The following is a 14695-nucleotide window of genomic DNA, read 5'->3' on the forward strand; positions in this document are numbered from 1 at the left end:
GCGATCTTTGAAAATTAGGGCCCAGACAGACCTGTCAAATTAGGGCAAAATTGTAGAGGGGGTGCTTTCGTTCACGAAGACCGCAAGAGCATCAGCAGAATTCTTCGCAACTGATATACCATTTCTATTCTTCGAAAGTTCGATTCAATGAGTCTCACCCAATTTGCCATGGTCAGTCCTGCGTTTCTTTCTGTTGATTCCCTTACATACATATATGTCTTATCTGTTATAGCTTGTATGGTATATCCATGATCACTTGATGTTACAGTTCTGGGTTTAGGCCTCAACTCTAGCAAAAATAGGCATCCATAATCTAGCAAAAGAGAAAATTTTAAATCCCAAGTGCTCTTTTCGCAAACATTGTGCCTATTTAGATGGGTTGAAGCTTTTATAGGCTTGTATGAACTATGGTGTCGTGGTCTGATGGGGTTTTGAAGATAGAAAGATGAATATTTTTGGGGAATTGGTAGAAAGATTTCAACTGCCTTTTAGGCATGCATAAACATTCATGGACATGTATATTTGAAAGCATGAACATTGCAGTATTTGTGTTGCGTAATTGCATACTGGATGGATATTTCGCTTGTCCCTGGCTTTTGTGATTCACCATGTATATGATGCTTATGCAGGTTGAAGAGTTAGCTAGTCTTGTTAAAGACAACTTGCCTTGCAAGCATCTCATTTTGTCGATAGAAGAGATGTTAGTTGATGTTCTTCAGAATGACACAAGGTAAATTTTTCGAATGGTAGAAACTATCCAAATTTGGAGGTAATTACTGATCCTTGGAAACTATTTTTATGCCCTGTTTGGTTGGATTAATTCGGATTTGATGGTGGATCTTAAATGAATGGATTTGAATTGCTTTGGATTTGAGATAATATATAACTAAAATTCGTAATTTGGTTGTAGGAAGTATTTGAAATGACACAATATAATGATTTGAAATATTAAAGGCGATGGATTTGAAATCCACAACTAAGTCATTTGAAATACTTCCAACCCAAATCCTCCAACCAAATGGGGCCTTAGGTTTTTTCGTCAGAATTGATCTATTCGACACTTCTACAAAACTTTATAGTAGACAATAATTCTGTAAAATGTATTACATTACAGCCGTGTTCCCTTTGTGAGAGGGATACAAATCTGCTATCATATAGAATGATTTAGTTAATATTTTAATCATATTGTAGTAAACTAAAGTTATAACTTAAGTGTTTTTTTTTTTTTTTTTTTTTTTTTTTTTTTTTTATCTTGGAAAGAGTTCATGAGGAAACAATTCATCATTCCTTAAACATAAAAGTGACACGATATACATATATACTGATAATTAAAAATTCACTAACTAACCAGTGTATAATGGGTGTGTTTGTTTAGTGTTTTAGATTGAAGTATTTTTTATGCGATGAATGTGGACTTGTGTCAGTAATAGTAAAACTAATCATTTGTATTGAATGTTGACTTTTTGTTATATATTTATATATATATTATATTGAAAATTGCGTCAATAAAAATATTGTTTGGGTGAATAAAGCCAATATTTCAATTCAAATTATCACACGGGATTCAATTATATGTATGTGTATGTGTATATACTTGAAAACTATTATTCTTATCATTATATAATATTTATAGATAAGGAAGAAAAAGAAAAAGATAGTGAAATATATAGACCTAAAGCTTCACTATTCGTCTTACTAAAACACTCATAATATCTCTTACACAGCCCAAAAATAAACAGATCTTACAGTTTCTACCGTATGTTTTCCTTTTAAATTGAATGGAAATGCTGTGTAGTATTGAAGTTCTATTGCTTAGTTTCTCTTATTCGGTGGTGATCTACGTTTTTGATTGTTCTCTCCTGCAAAAGAGAATCCACACTAATGAAGTTCTCTTGTTTCATAAATTGTAGTCTCTTACAAACTGAGCTATTTTAGGCAAATGCAATATGTTAGCACCTTATCTTTTGAAAACATCGACTTATGAAACATTTCAATCTTTCTGTCTTCCTTCTGGCATTGCATACCATTAAGATAATTTTAGCTGAACAGATGCTTCATACAGTATAGGTCAAGTGCTTGAGTTGGAGCCCATGAATCCTTATGAGCGTTTGCTCGTGCATCGTCTTGCTGAGATCTTTGGGTATTTTTATTTCTCTTTTACAGTATGTATATATTGGCACATTCACCTCCACCTTCATATCTTAAGCATTATCTACTCAATATAAAACAAAAACATTACCGCTGTAGGTTTTCTCATCATTCTGTTGGTGAAGGAGAAGCCAGACACCTAATGTTGGAGCGCTGCCCAGAGACATCAATGTAGGTGAATAAGATTTTAAAACTAATTTATGCACTGTAATTTGTCGTTAACAGCTGATAATTTTTTGTGTTATTAGTGCTTTCTGAGTTCATTAGTTACTTTTAATACTTTTTCGGGTTTTGAGTGATATATTATAAATGTAATGATTCAAGGCATCACAAAACATAAGGAAAATACGTTGGAAATCAACCAAAGCTGATGACATAAGGCCCAGATCCAACTAATACACGGAATTGTTTACTATCACCTAATTAAATTTTTATGCATATGTTTTGCCTAACAGCAATTGAGTTGCCAAAAGAAACACATAAACATTTGATTGGGCTTTCGACAATGGTATTTCCTTGAAATATCTGTGATATAATGACTATTGATTTTCTTGAATCAAATGACATTGCCTTTTCAACATCTTTTTTAACTTTAGCATATACCCTAGTTGAAAGGCAAAACACCAAAGAGCCCGGCATATGCATCAATGTCCGGGTCAAGGACTTTGTTTGAGCCAAGCCATATTAGGGTTGTAATATGAACTAAATTCCATCATTAGTTCATTTGGTTCAAGAATCAAGTTGAACAAAAAGGCCTAAATCTACATGTTCTCTATGATTGCTCAATTTTTATACTAAACATATTAGCCTAATTTCCAGTGACATCCCAAATCTTCTGAATATGACTATGTGATACTTATTTATATCTTGTATTATTCTTGGAGAAAGCCCAAGTCCCCTATTTCATGGTCATTTATCTACAAAATTTTAAATTGAGTTCTTAATGTATGCATTTGTTGGGTATCCATTAGTATTCTTATACTCATTGTTTTTAATTTAACTGCAGACCTCCCATCCTCGTCACTGACTTACTGTGGCAGTTTGGTGAAGTGCCATCTCCTACGATTTATGATGTACCAAGACAAAAAAATGTTGTGACAGGTGAGCTATAGATTCAGGTAAAACAAAGCTAACAAATTCTGTTAATAAGTTTCCCTAGCATCCTTCATTGATATGATAGATTTTCATTCTGCAGAAAGGCTTCTGTCACTCGTGCCATTGTGAATTTTACAAAAATTAGAACAGTCGATAATGGCAGCCCTGTATGGGTGTATATGATTTTGGATTTAGAGTAAGTTAGTTCCTCAATTGGTTGCAATGCAGAAGCCAACAAAACAACCAAAAGAATACATGGAATGAGTTGCTAGTTTAATCAATATTTTCAAATGATTGTTTGAAGCTGAGGCTTTAATGCTACTGACCTTGAGATTGGAAGCTACAAACTACCAACTTTGGGATTTCACAATATTGTGCATCTCACTTTGGAGAAGAGCTTCATCTTTAATCGCCAAGATTTACAAAAATTTCCAAGCCTAATTATTAGCTATGCCTAGTTTCTATACGCGGGATATTACTATGAAGCCTTGAATTAGAGACATAATTGGGTTCACTAATAGTTAACGATTTCCTTTATGGGGGCATCGCCTGGCAGTGGCATCCTTGAATAGGAGTGTGCCAACTGATGCCTGTGTGGCTTATGGCAGAAGCTTCATCGATTCTATCTATACTATGGATAGAGTGACATTTAGGGATAGTGAGGGCAATGCGGCTTCGCATAGCAGTGTCCCTTGTTCTGATGTTTTATCGGGTGGCTTAAGGGTGTTGGCACTATCTATTTGGGGTTAATTTTAGTCTGGTTTAGGCTGGCTTCTTTCAGTAGCCTTATGTTTGATTTGTTTTTGACTGAATGAAATACCAAATGTATTAGTAAATATATTACCATTGAAAATGCTTATATATATGAGTAATTCATGACTTGATAGGGGTCCCTTTGGACGGAGATATATATATTTTATATGTACAGTGCCAAAGCGCTTACGGCATTAGTCTGGGCGTGAAGTTCATAACAGCGATAAAAGATTATTCTCCATACATTGCTTGATTGATGATTTCCTTATTGTTTTTATAGGCCAAAGTGATGTTACAGCCGGTGAAACTTCGCTGAAGGAGAGAGAAGCAAACTATAAAGCTGCCCGGGACATTATTTTTTCTTCAGATACACAGACTCACCTGGTCAAGCAGAGGCCAAGAAATGACACAGTAGTTGCTCGTCGTATGATCTCTCATGCGCTTGGTAAAATCAACAAGGAGCCGTCTCAAGAGCACAGTTCCGGTGGAATGGATCAAATGAATGTCTCCTGTCGAAGCAACAGCCACACTTCTTCGAATGCCTCATCTGATGCGCAGAATTTCAATGGAGCCGAGTCGTCTACAAGTAAATTGGCGCAACAGAAAATCAACTTAGCCCAACGACAAAAGGAAGGCTCTTTGTCAGAACAAAAGGACAGCAGCAACCATGAAAGCCAGACGAGGAATGAGCAAATGGGAGCTGCGAAGAGGCTATTTGCCAATGCCCTCGGAATAGATAAAAGAGATATCAATCGATCCAAGAACAGCATAACAAAGAAGACAAATGGATGAGCTTTAGACTCGAGTTTATGGATCACTCAGTGGATTCTATTGACATGACTGAGATTTGGAAGCTTTTTGGCATCTTAATCTGTAGCCATATCGAAAATTGGTGCTCTAAAAGATTGACTGTCGATGTTCATCTCAATAGACTCAAAGATTGGTCATATGGCGAAAGAAAGAGCTTATAAGAGCCATTGTTATAAATCTTTTGCAGTGCTTTGTGTAAAACATATTTACTTTGAATGTATATAGATTTTCAAATGTGGTTTGCTACTTTTCGAGTTTTGGTACTCAGTAAGCCTAAAGGCAAGTGCAATAGTTTGTAAACCATGCTAGTTAGAAAACTCAATTTAGAAGACATTGGTAGGATATAAATCGGCCAAACAAAAGACAAACCTAGCTACTTCGAGGGGTTACTATGAATATATGTATATATATTTATGATGTGGGACTTGCAGATGTTAGTGACAAAACACATCCTTGATGGACTGACAAGCTCTGGTGAAGATATTGGAAAGAATCAGAGCTATAACAGCTGTATTTAATTGTCTTGATTCTTCTCCCCAAACGTGGTTGAAAACCAACCTGCAACAAAGGGTTTGTCTCAGGAAGATTGAATTAATTTGTAGTTAGAGAAAGGTATGTTTTGTTGTCTGCAATAGTAAGTCTCCCTTGTATTCTATGTTAGGAAGATGTTCTTGAGCATTTATGGAGTTCAGAAGGTGATTTGAAAAGAGAGATTTTGAAGATTCTCGTACCTATATAATCAATAGTTATACACATTGTTTATTAGAATTCTGAACAAAAATAAAATATAGATCCTATAAACATAAAATTAAATGTTGTTACTCCTACATATTTTGGGCTTTCGGAGGTGATTGTCAGCCCATCCCGAAGAAGTAGATGAGCTGGTCCAAACAACCCCAATCCAACTCTAATTCAAAGAACTTTTCAAAACAAAAAATAGAAAATCGGAGAAAATGATGGAATAAAAATAGGTAGAGTGAAGAGATTACGGACAAGGCTCATCAAATGCTTATTTAAAAGGGAGCCAATATTGAGAATGGGAGATCCATCCAAAAATAAAATAATACACACGATCCAACTTTTATCTATTTTGCTTTCTTGTTTTCTTTTTCTTATTTTTATTCCTAAATTCATGTTATTTTTTCAATTATCCGTTTCATGATTCCATTTCTTTTTGTTTATACTGCTTTCTTCCAATTGTGTCAATTTAGTAGCTTAATTTTCCGTATAATTACAATCATTAACTTTCGTTGCGAGACCAAGCCCGAATACTTTCTTGAGTAGGCCGGGGAATCCGATAATCATTGATTTCGACTGGCCTAATCCATTGGGCCATCATCGACGAATTTTAACGATAAACAAATGTATTTTCAAAATAGTTTCACTAACCACCGTAATAATAAACTCCATAAAAGTAAAAATTATTTTAATTATATATTCAATAAACATTCATACAAACAAAAAAAAAACACAATATTTTAATTATTATAAAATCTCTACACAAAAATTTATATAATATAAAATAACTAAGCTAAAAAGAAACAAGAACAAACCATATTTAAACAAGCTTTCCAAAAATTATATAGCAAACTTGACATGCTCATCAAAAGAGGATTCGAATGAAAAAAAAATAAAAAAAATAAAAAATCAATGAATTTAATAAATAACATAATTAAAACAAAAAATATAAAATTTAAAGTACTTACAAGATTGTCATTTGAAAAGTCTTGTCTTTCGTGCATTTTTTTAAAGCAAATTCGTCAGTCAAATTTTCATATCTTACTTTATCCATAATTTTATTTTCAATTGCTACTATAGCTAGACCGTTTAGCTTTTCTTGGGATATCGAACTACGCAAGTAAGTTTTGAGCAACTTTAATTTTAAAAATTTCTTTTAGCTGTTGCAACAATCACTGGGATTGTTAAGAATATCCTATATATATATATGCAACAATTGCATTAGAAAACAATCAACACATTTTAAACTTACCGTGTCCACATTTTTATTTTCGTCTGTCCCATTTATCTTGCCACTTTCTTTTATGGAAAAAAATTATACACTTTAATCTCATTTAAAAAATTTTAATTTATAATTTTTTAAATTTTAATTAGACTAATTAGTTATCTTAATCTTAATCTAAAATTATTTTTATTATACGATAACATTCTTAATTATTTACTAATTATACAATTCCTAAATTTTCGTGTCTACGGTAAATGAGACACCATATATCGGATAAAGGAAGTAATATCCAGAGCATTAAATTTTTTCTTAGATGACCACTCTTGTAGCAATTTCAACTCCACATATAAATCATATCCGTGAATATCACAAATATCACAATTTTTAATTGCATTCTCCAAATTCGTACAATAAGACTTTAAGGGTGTGTTTGTTTGGGGGATTGAATTTTAAATACATTATTCATTCCATTCTCCCCCCCCCCCCCCCCCCCCCACATCAAATCAAACACTCATTTTTCTTTTTTATATTATACTAAAAATCAATTTTACATTCAAAATATCACATCAACACCTATTTATATCACATCATACAACTATTCAAATTCAATTTTTTTACTATTCAAATCTCAACTCAAAATCCAAACACCCAAACAAACACACCCTGAGTTAATATCATCTAATAAACACAATTTTTTAGAAGAAAATAAAAAACCAAACACATTTTTATATTTTTATTGTTCAAACCTTCTATCAAGTGAAATAATTGCTTGATCAATAATGCAATTAAAGAGAATAATTTTGAAAGATTTGTTCTGCACTTAGTGAACTTTCAATCATCTAGACTTTCATCAAACTTTTTTTGGTTAATTTGACGCTTTTGAGAAAAAATTGAATCAATATCCATTTCAATTGTAATTTCTTTGGCAACATCAACAATATTTGTAAAACCATTATTTCTATACTCCTACAAGCAAGTCTTTTGATTGTAATTTTTTGCTAACTAAATTAACAACATATAACAAATAATACCAAATTACAATTGAAAAAATAAATTCAAAATCTCCTAACTCGTTATTAGCTAAGGATTTAGCCTCACTTGTTATTTTAGAATCATTATCACTTTCAGCAACTTCAAGCAAAATTTCTCTAAAATTTGAAATTTGAAATTGAATTGCTTTTACACTATCAACACAATTTTCCCAACGAGTAGAAGACAATAATTTAGGAGTTAAATATTTTACATTATTTTTCAAAATTTGCTATCTTTTTGTAGAATTTCCAAATATAGTATAGATGTGTTTTATTACAAAAAAAAAAAAAAAAAAAAAAAAAACACCTAGCTTTCCCAAAATTATTGACCATTTCACACAACATTAAATTAATAGTATAGGCACCACACAGAGTATATAAAACTCTAAATTCAAATACAAAAGCTTTTTTTTGCACTCCTTGATTTTTTTCTTTCGTATTTGATCTATTATCATAACTTTGTCTATACATATTATCTACGTCAAGTTCAAAAATACTTAATTCATGTAACAAACATAACAAGTCCTTGTCCAATTGTATCATTCATTTAAAAATCCTAAAAACAATTCTTTTATGCAAACACAATTAGAAAAAATATTTACATTTCGTAAAATCGAAGATATTTGTTCTTAATGGCTAACATCAAGTGTACAATCAAGTATTACAGAAAAATACTTAACCACTTATAATTCTTTAAAAACTTCAGCTTTAATTGCATAAGCAAGCAAAGGAATCAGCTTACTTTGAATGTTGTGACCAAAATAATGAACATGAATCTCATCCGTGTGTTTGTTTGGGAGTTTGAATTTTAAGTTAGGATTTGAATAGTCAAAATTTTGAATTGTAATAGTTGTATGATGTGATATAAATAGGTATTGATGTGATATTTTGAATGTAAAATTAATTTTTAATATAATATAAAAAATAAAAAATAAGTGTTTGGTTTGATATTTTTTGAAATAAAAAATTGAATGAATAGTGGAAATCTTGGTGAAACCTCCAAAAGAACACACCTTAATATATGAAAAACATGCTCTTGCTTAATATAATCAAATTCAGCTACCATTTTAATTAATCCTAAGAAATTTCCATTGGTATTTTCATGCAATTTCTCATTAGAACCACATAATGCAATGTTATGTTTTGCAAGAAACTTCACAATTAAAATAATTCTTAAAAAAATATTTTTTCAATGATCTTTCTCTTTTTCAAGTTCTTTTAGATATTTTTTATCAATGATTTTGTTCTTTTGAAGTCCTAAACGCAATTCATACTAAGTGACCATATTTTGAAACTGTTCAATACTAGTTTTATGTTCTTCAATTCTAACACAAACTTGAGCCCAATCACTAAAATCCTCATTTGGAAATAAGCATCTACCACAACCTTTCTTAAACAACTTACAACAAAAACAAAAACTTTATCAAGTTCTTTTGTTTGCAAGTCAATCTCTATCGCATTTTTCCTTATTTGGCAATACTCTAGTGTAGAATATAGCGGAAATTTGAAGGGTCCTAAAAGAGACAAATTTATTTTTAGTGCCTTTTACAATAGACAAATCTCTTTTAGGACCCTTATTGCTAACATATTAATCATTTTAGAATTTAAACAATCCCAATTTCTAACATCAGAGTCATTATCCAAATCAGCAATACAATCACCAATGTTAGTATTTTCAGTTTTATTATTGTTAGCATTATCATCAATATCAACATTTTCAACCTCAACATCATCATCAATATGATCATCAATAAAATTTTCATTATTTTCAGCATTCAAATTATTTTCAACATTCAAATTATTTTCGGCATTTAATTGTCGTTCTCTTATAACAAATCTATTAGTTGCTCCACTTTGAGTTTGAATAAGCTCATCAATTCTTTTTTTTTTTTTTGTGTTTTTCATATCTCGACTCATATTTGTTTTTAGGAGGCATAATTTATTTTGTTATTTGTAAATTGTAACAAATAAGAAACAATAAAACCTGGATTGAAATCCTCTGCACCGGAGAAACAACAAAGCGTTGCGTTGGATAGTGCGCTGCTGGGCACAAGTAGCACAAATGTGGCATGCAAAGTGCAAACCTGCAATCTATATACCAACAATTTATCCCAAAAATTGAATTGAAAGAATAGAATTAATAGATTAGAGAATTAACATTAATCAATACTGGAAAAAAGAAAATGGAAAGCGCCAAGGCGGTGCGGCTGGTGGCTGTCGCTGGTCTGTGTCTCGCACTCTCGTAGAACTAGAGGAGAAAAAAAAAAAAGAAGAAGAAGAAGAGGGGAGAGGATTATGAACGCTAGTCGCTGATGGTTGTTTGTCTATCTGGTTGGATTGGAGAAGGAAACAGAGAGAAGATAAAGTGAGATTGTGAACGCGATGATTGAATTTGAGATTAGGGTTCAAATGGTAAATTTATAATTAAAATTAAATTAGATAAATATGAAGAAAAAAAAATATAAATTAAAATTTTAAATTTTAGTTTGAAATTTAATATATCTTAAAATAATATATTAAAATTTGAAAAATATAGGTCATTTCTCAAATTTGGGTTATAAGAAGTTGCTCACTTTGCTCCTGTTAATAACTGCCCCTGCGTATGATACATCATCGTCCGAGCTCATAGAATAAAATTGATTATCATCTTAAGTATATATCTCAAGAAAGAACTCTTCCTCGGTATCAAAGTCGTTAGACATTTGCAAAGATATACCAACTTCACCACCTATTGATGCCAAAGTTCAGTTTGATTCAGTTCGACGGTTCAGTTTGAATTTTTTTCCCAAATGAGTATTTTGTAAGTAGAATGATATATTTTTATAATTAATAATAAGATTGTATAATTAAAAACATAAAAAATTAAAGAGAATATTATGTATGTTTTTTATTTTTCTATTTCAAATTAAAATTTTTGTTAGGTTTGACTCATGATTTGTTACAAGTGGCCATGTATTTTTTTCAACCTAATTTTAACACTTTGGCCCAGATTATGGCCCAATCCAAGAAGCCAATTTTAAACAAGAGCAAATCTCAGCCGTTGGATTTAGGGATCAGATGTGAGCGGTCGGATTGTGATTAGGGTTGTATATATTTATGTATTATGTTGTGCGCCACTTCCAATCAGTGTGTATTACTCCTTCTAGAATTTTCTCTTCTTTGTAATTGTGTTTTCTCGTATCTCCTTGTGTAATACCGACCCGTAACGGAATAATCTCATTAGATATTTAATGAATTTGATTATTTTAACCCATTTCTATATGTTCATTTTGATCGGATATAGATTTTTGAGTTTTTTTATATCATATTTTAAATACTAATTTATCGCTCACGTTTAATTTATTTGTACACTACATGGAACATGTATTCTTGACTTGTTATTTTTAAAAATAAATCTCAAAGTGGCATTGATGAAGGAAAGAATCAAACACTTAAAGAAATTATTAATGATTTTTTGATCAGTTAAGGATTAACATAAAACTTATGTCCGTAGGCAATACTAACTACAAATTACATCTCAAATAAATTCTACTTAAAGATAATGATATTACTCTTTACGAATTAGGATAATAAGATTTCTCTTATAAATATTTGAAAGTATGAAAATGAATGACAAAAGTGAAAGTTCTGTCTCCTAAGTCGTTATTGGCCTAAAGTTGATGTATTGCATATTTATTTGGTATGCACTAAACAATAGTACTTATTGTTTCATATTTCACAAATCGGACATTTTTTTGATGACCAAAGGAACTAAAATAAACTCAAATAATTCCGCATTTTTTGATAATATCTACCATTGTAAGAAAAAGATCATCTCATAAAACACCAGTAGATAAAGATCTATAAGGTGAAAAGAAACAAATGGCTATACTTATGATTGAGAACTCTTATAACCTAGACGTAATAAAGGGACAAGAATTGAAAAATCTTTTGGTTCCCATTTTGTAAAGTACTTAACTAATTGTACAATATCTCACCTAGCATGTATAGTAAACAAGCTAAGTTGATACACTAGCAATCCAAATCACGAACATTGGAAAGTTCTAATAAGAGTCTCAAGTTATCTGAACTTTTTTTTTTTTTTCTCAAATTTGGCATACAATATACAACATATCCTCCAGTACATTAAGGCTACAATGATGCTAATTGAATATTGAATATGAAAGACTCATTGTCTATGAACGGATATGTATCTGATTTGTGAAAATTCACAAAACAAACGTGTATTAGACGATCCACTATGGAATCAAAGTTTATCTCTTTGGATAAAGATTTTGAAGAAGTCAAATGAATTAAAAAATTCTTGGATGTTATTTCATATTGGTCTAAACCAAGACTCTAGTGATGATTTACTGTGATAGTCAAGTTGCGATAGCTTAGGCTAAGAACATAAATTACAATGATATATCTTGACATATCCGATGTAGGCACAATTATGCAAGACATTTGATCACGAGTATGGTTTTAATAATTGACTATGTACAATCAATAGAAAATTTAGAAGATCCACTAACCAAAAGATTATAGAGAGATAATACGTACAAATGACTAAAATCAATGGACTTGAAATATACAAGTTATAGACAATTACAGTGGTAATCCAATCAAAGCACTTGGAGATCTCAAATGGTTGAATAGGAAAACTGAGCTATAAAAGTTCGGCACAAATACTCCATCACCATTCCTTGAAATTCAACGAGTCTTAAGAAGTGCAAAAGTGTTAAAGTTGAGTCAATGACTCTTAATAATGTGGAAGTATGAGTCGAATGCTTAAAGATATGAATACTTATGTAAGTGTGAAGTGTCGGTCACTTCAAAGTAAATACTTATGAAGCTACATATATGGTCCATAGGTGAAACATATTAAAATATTAGAACAAAATGAGGCAGAAATAGTGAAAGCCATTTTACTTTTGGGGATAAAACTTCATCACCGGAACCACTACAAAGGCGTAGTTTGTCTCGCGGGCATATCATCGACTTGGCTTTATTCCTCATTTTACACTCTTATAGTATGTCATCAAGTTTGGAAAACCATCACTCTACTCGGTTTCTTGAATATTTTATTGTATTATATATTGTTATTTAATTTATTATCTCGTATTATATGCTACTATTATTTTCCAACACCCATACAATATTTTTTGTAAAAATAAAAAATTTAGAGAAACAAACACATCACCTAGCCACATCCATGTTTAATTATACATACAGATATACATACATATATATACAACCATAATTATCTATAATGAAAATAATAATTGGTAACTAGTAATTTTTTTTAATATAAGTTTATAATTATGCTTTATGTGAATTATTACTCGGGTATTATTAATTGTTGGACTTGCATTTACTTTTTAAATAAAATGCATGAATTTTTTGTAATAAATAATTTTTTCCTTAAAAAACTAACATCGGTCTTATCGATTAAAAGTAAATTTTTTTCCCCTTTATATATAATTAGCTGTTTTCTGATTTATTATATATAAGCAACGTTCACACTTGGAAAAATGAGATCTATACTATATATTTCTTGATATCGTCACAAATTTTAATTGCCTTTGGTCTAAGGAGATTTGAGTTTCCTTCTATTTACTTGCAGGTCTTGGATGTTCTTTACTGTTCTTCCCGTGGATCTATCAAAACTCGGTTTATGCGGATCAAAATGAAGTGCCCTGCCTTTTTCACATTTTATTTTAAGAAAATCAACTATAGCAAAGTGGTATGTTTATTTTCCACTTTATTTCATTCAATCTTGTTTTTCTATTGCAAATGAGCTTTAGATCTATAAGTCTAAGATCCAACTACGCATCTAGAGATATGACGAATGAAGTTTGAGTTCTGGCGTTTTTTTGGTTGGTGAAGTTAAACATTCTTTTATTCTTTGTGTATTATTTGGTATCTTTTCAAAACTTGCAGAAAGGGAGTGTGGTTTCTTGTTCATTGATTTCGCCATCAATTTTGTATTTTTTTTGTTGTCAGTAATCTTTAGATCTATGAATTTGAGATTCAACTTATACCTCTAAATAATTTCGGATGAAACATGAATTTTGGCATTTGACAGGTTGGTTCTTGTTTTTCAATGTATTATTTTGCGATTTTTGTACATCTTATACAAGTTGATGTGATTTTGTGTTTGTTATTCTCGTCATAAAATTTAATCTTTAACATAACAATTTTTACGGCGTCGTTTCTAAGAACGAACTTTCTAGATTCTCAAACATTTTTTCTTTTTCTCATTTTTTTTTGTTTTTTTTCCCTATTTCGTTCTTTTTTTTTTCAATTGCAAGAATTATGTTCATTTTTTTGTTCACTTTCTTTCAAATGCAAAGACATTTAAGACAATTTCTTTGTAAGAAAATGTAAGTTTGATTTGGAATTGTGAATATAGTTTTGGTAAAAGGATCCAGAAAACCCTTATTTCTTCGCCTATATATCTCTCCGGTTCGGTTACGGTGCTAATTTAGAAAAATTAGCATGATATTGAGTTTTTCAAATAAGATCAATTCAAAAGTTCAGAAAACAACAATTAAGAGTCCAAATAATACACATTTTAAATATATCATATGCTCTTATGTTATGGAGTATGTGTTATATGGAGTCTTGATTGATTGCATACTCTAACATGGAACATATATATCTTGCAACAGAGCATTCCGAATGAATTTATTAAACAATTGGATCAACCATTGGCGAAGGCAGTATATTTACTTGGTCACTACAACATGCCATGGATTGCATCTGTGCAAAACGATGAGGATAAGTGGTGTTTGGCGAAAGGATGGAGTAAATTTGTAAAGGACATGAAGATTGAGGAGGGAGACTTTTTGTTGTTTGAATATTTTATTAGAGGGTTTTTCGATGTGAAGGTATTCGACCCTGCTGGGATGGA

At 31.0% G+C, this 14695-nt stretch overlaps 1 protein-coding gene across 2 annotated transcripts; it reads left to right on the top strand.

Moving 5' to 3' along the window:
* Nucleotides 1-5192, top strand: LOC127256492 (uncharacterized). Of its 2 annotated transcripts, none has more exons than XM_051282528.1 (6): nucleotides 1-171; nucleotides 630-730; nucleotides 2068-2140; nucleotides 2248-2319; nucleotides 3155-3249; nucleotides 4277-5192. In XM_051282528.1, exons 2-6 carry the CDS (start codon nucleotides 709-711, stop codon nucleotides 4786-4788), a joined length of 774 nt encoding a protein of 257 aa, XP_051138485.1. In that variant the 5' UTR covers nucleotides 1-171; nucleotides 630-708; the 3' UTR covers nucleotides 4789-5192. The 2 variants fall into 2 exon arrangements, with proteins under 2 accessions (XP_051138485.1, XP_051138484.1); XM_051282527.1 differs by having other exon boundaries at nucleotides 2063-2140; nucleotides 4277-5189.
* The last annotated feature ends 9503 nt before the right edge of the window (nucleotides 5193-14695 follow it).

Source organism: Andrographis paniculata, unplaced genomic scaffold (assembly GCF_009805555.1).
Source record: "Andrographis paniculata isolate CXL003 unplaced genomic scaffold, ASM980555v1 Contig55END, whole genome shotgun sequence".
Classification (NCBI taxonomy): domain Eukaryota; kingdom Viridiplantae; phylum Streptophyta; class Magnoliopsida; order Lamiales; family Acanthaceae; genus Andrographis; species Andrographis paniculata.

Excerpts from the sequence above, each read along its gene's own strand:
- LOC127256492 (XM_051282527.1), top strand. The coding sequence starts at position 148 with ATGAGTCTCACCCAATTTGCCATG. Across the intron at positions 172-629 it reads GTCTCACCCAATTTGCCATG|GTTGAAGAGTTAGCTAGTCT; the intron begins GTCAGTCCTGCG and ends ATGCTTATGCAG. Across the intron at positions 2,141-2,247 it reads CGTCTTGCTGAGATCTTTGG|GTTTTCTCATCATTCTGTTG; the intron begins GTATTTTTATTT and ends TTACCGCTGTAG.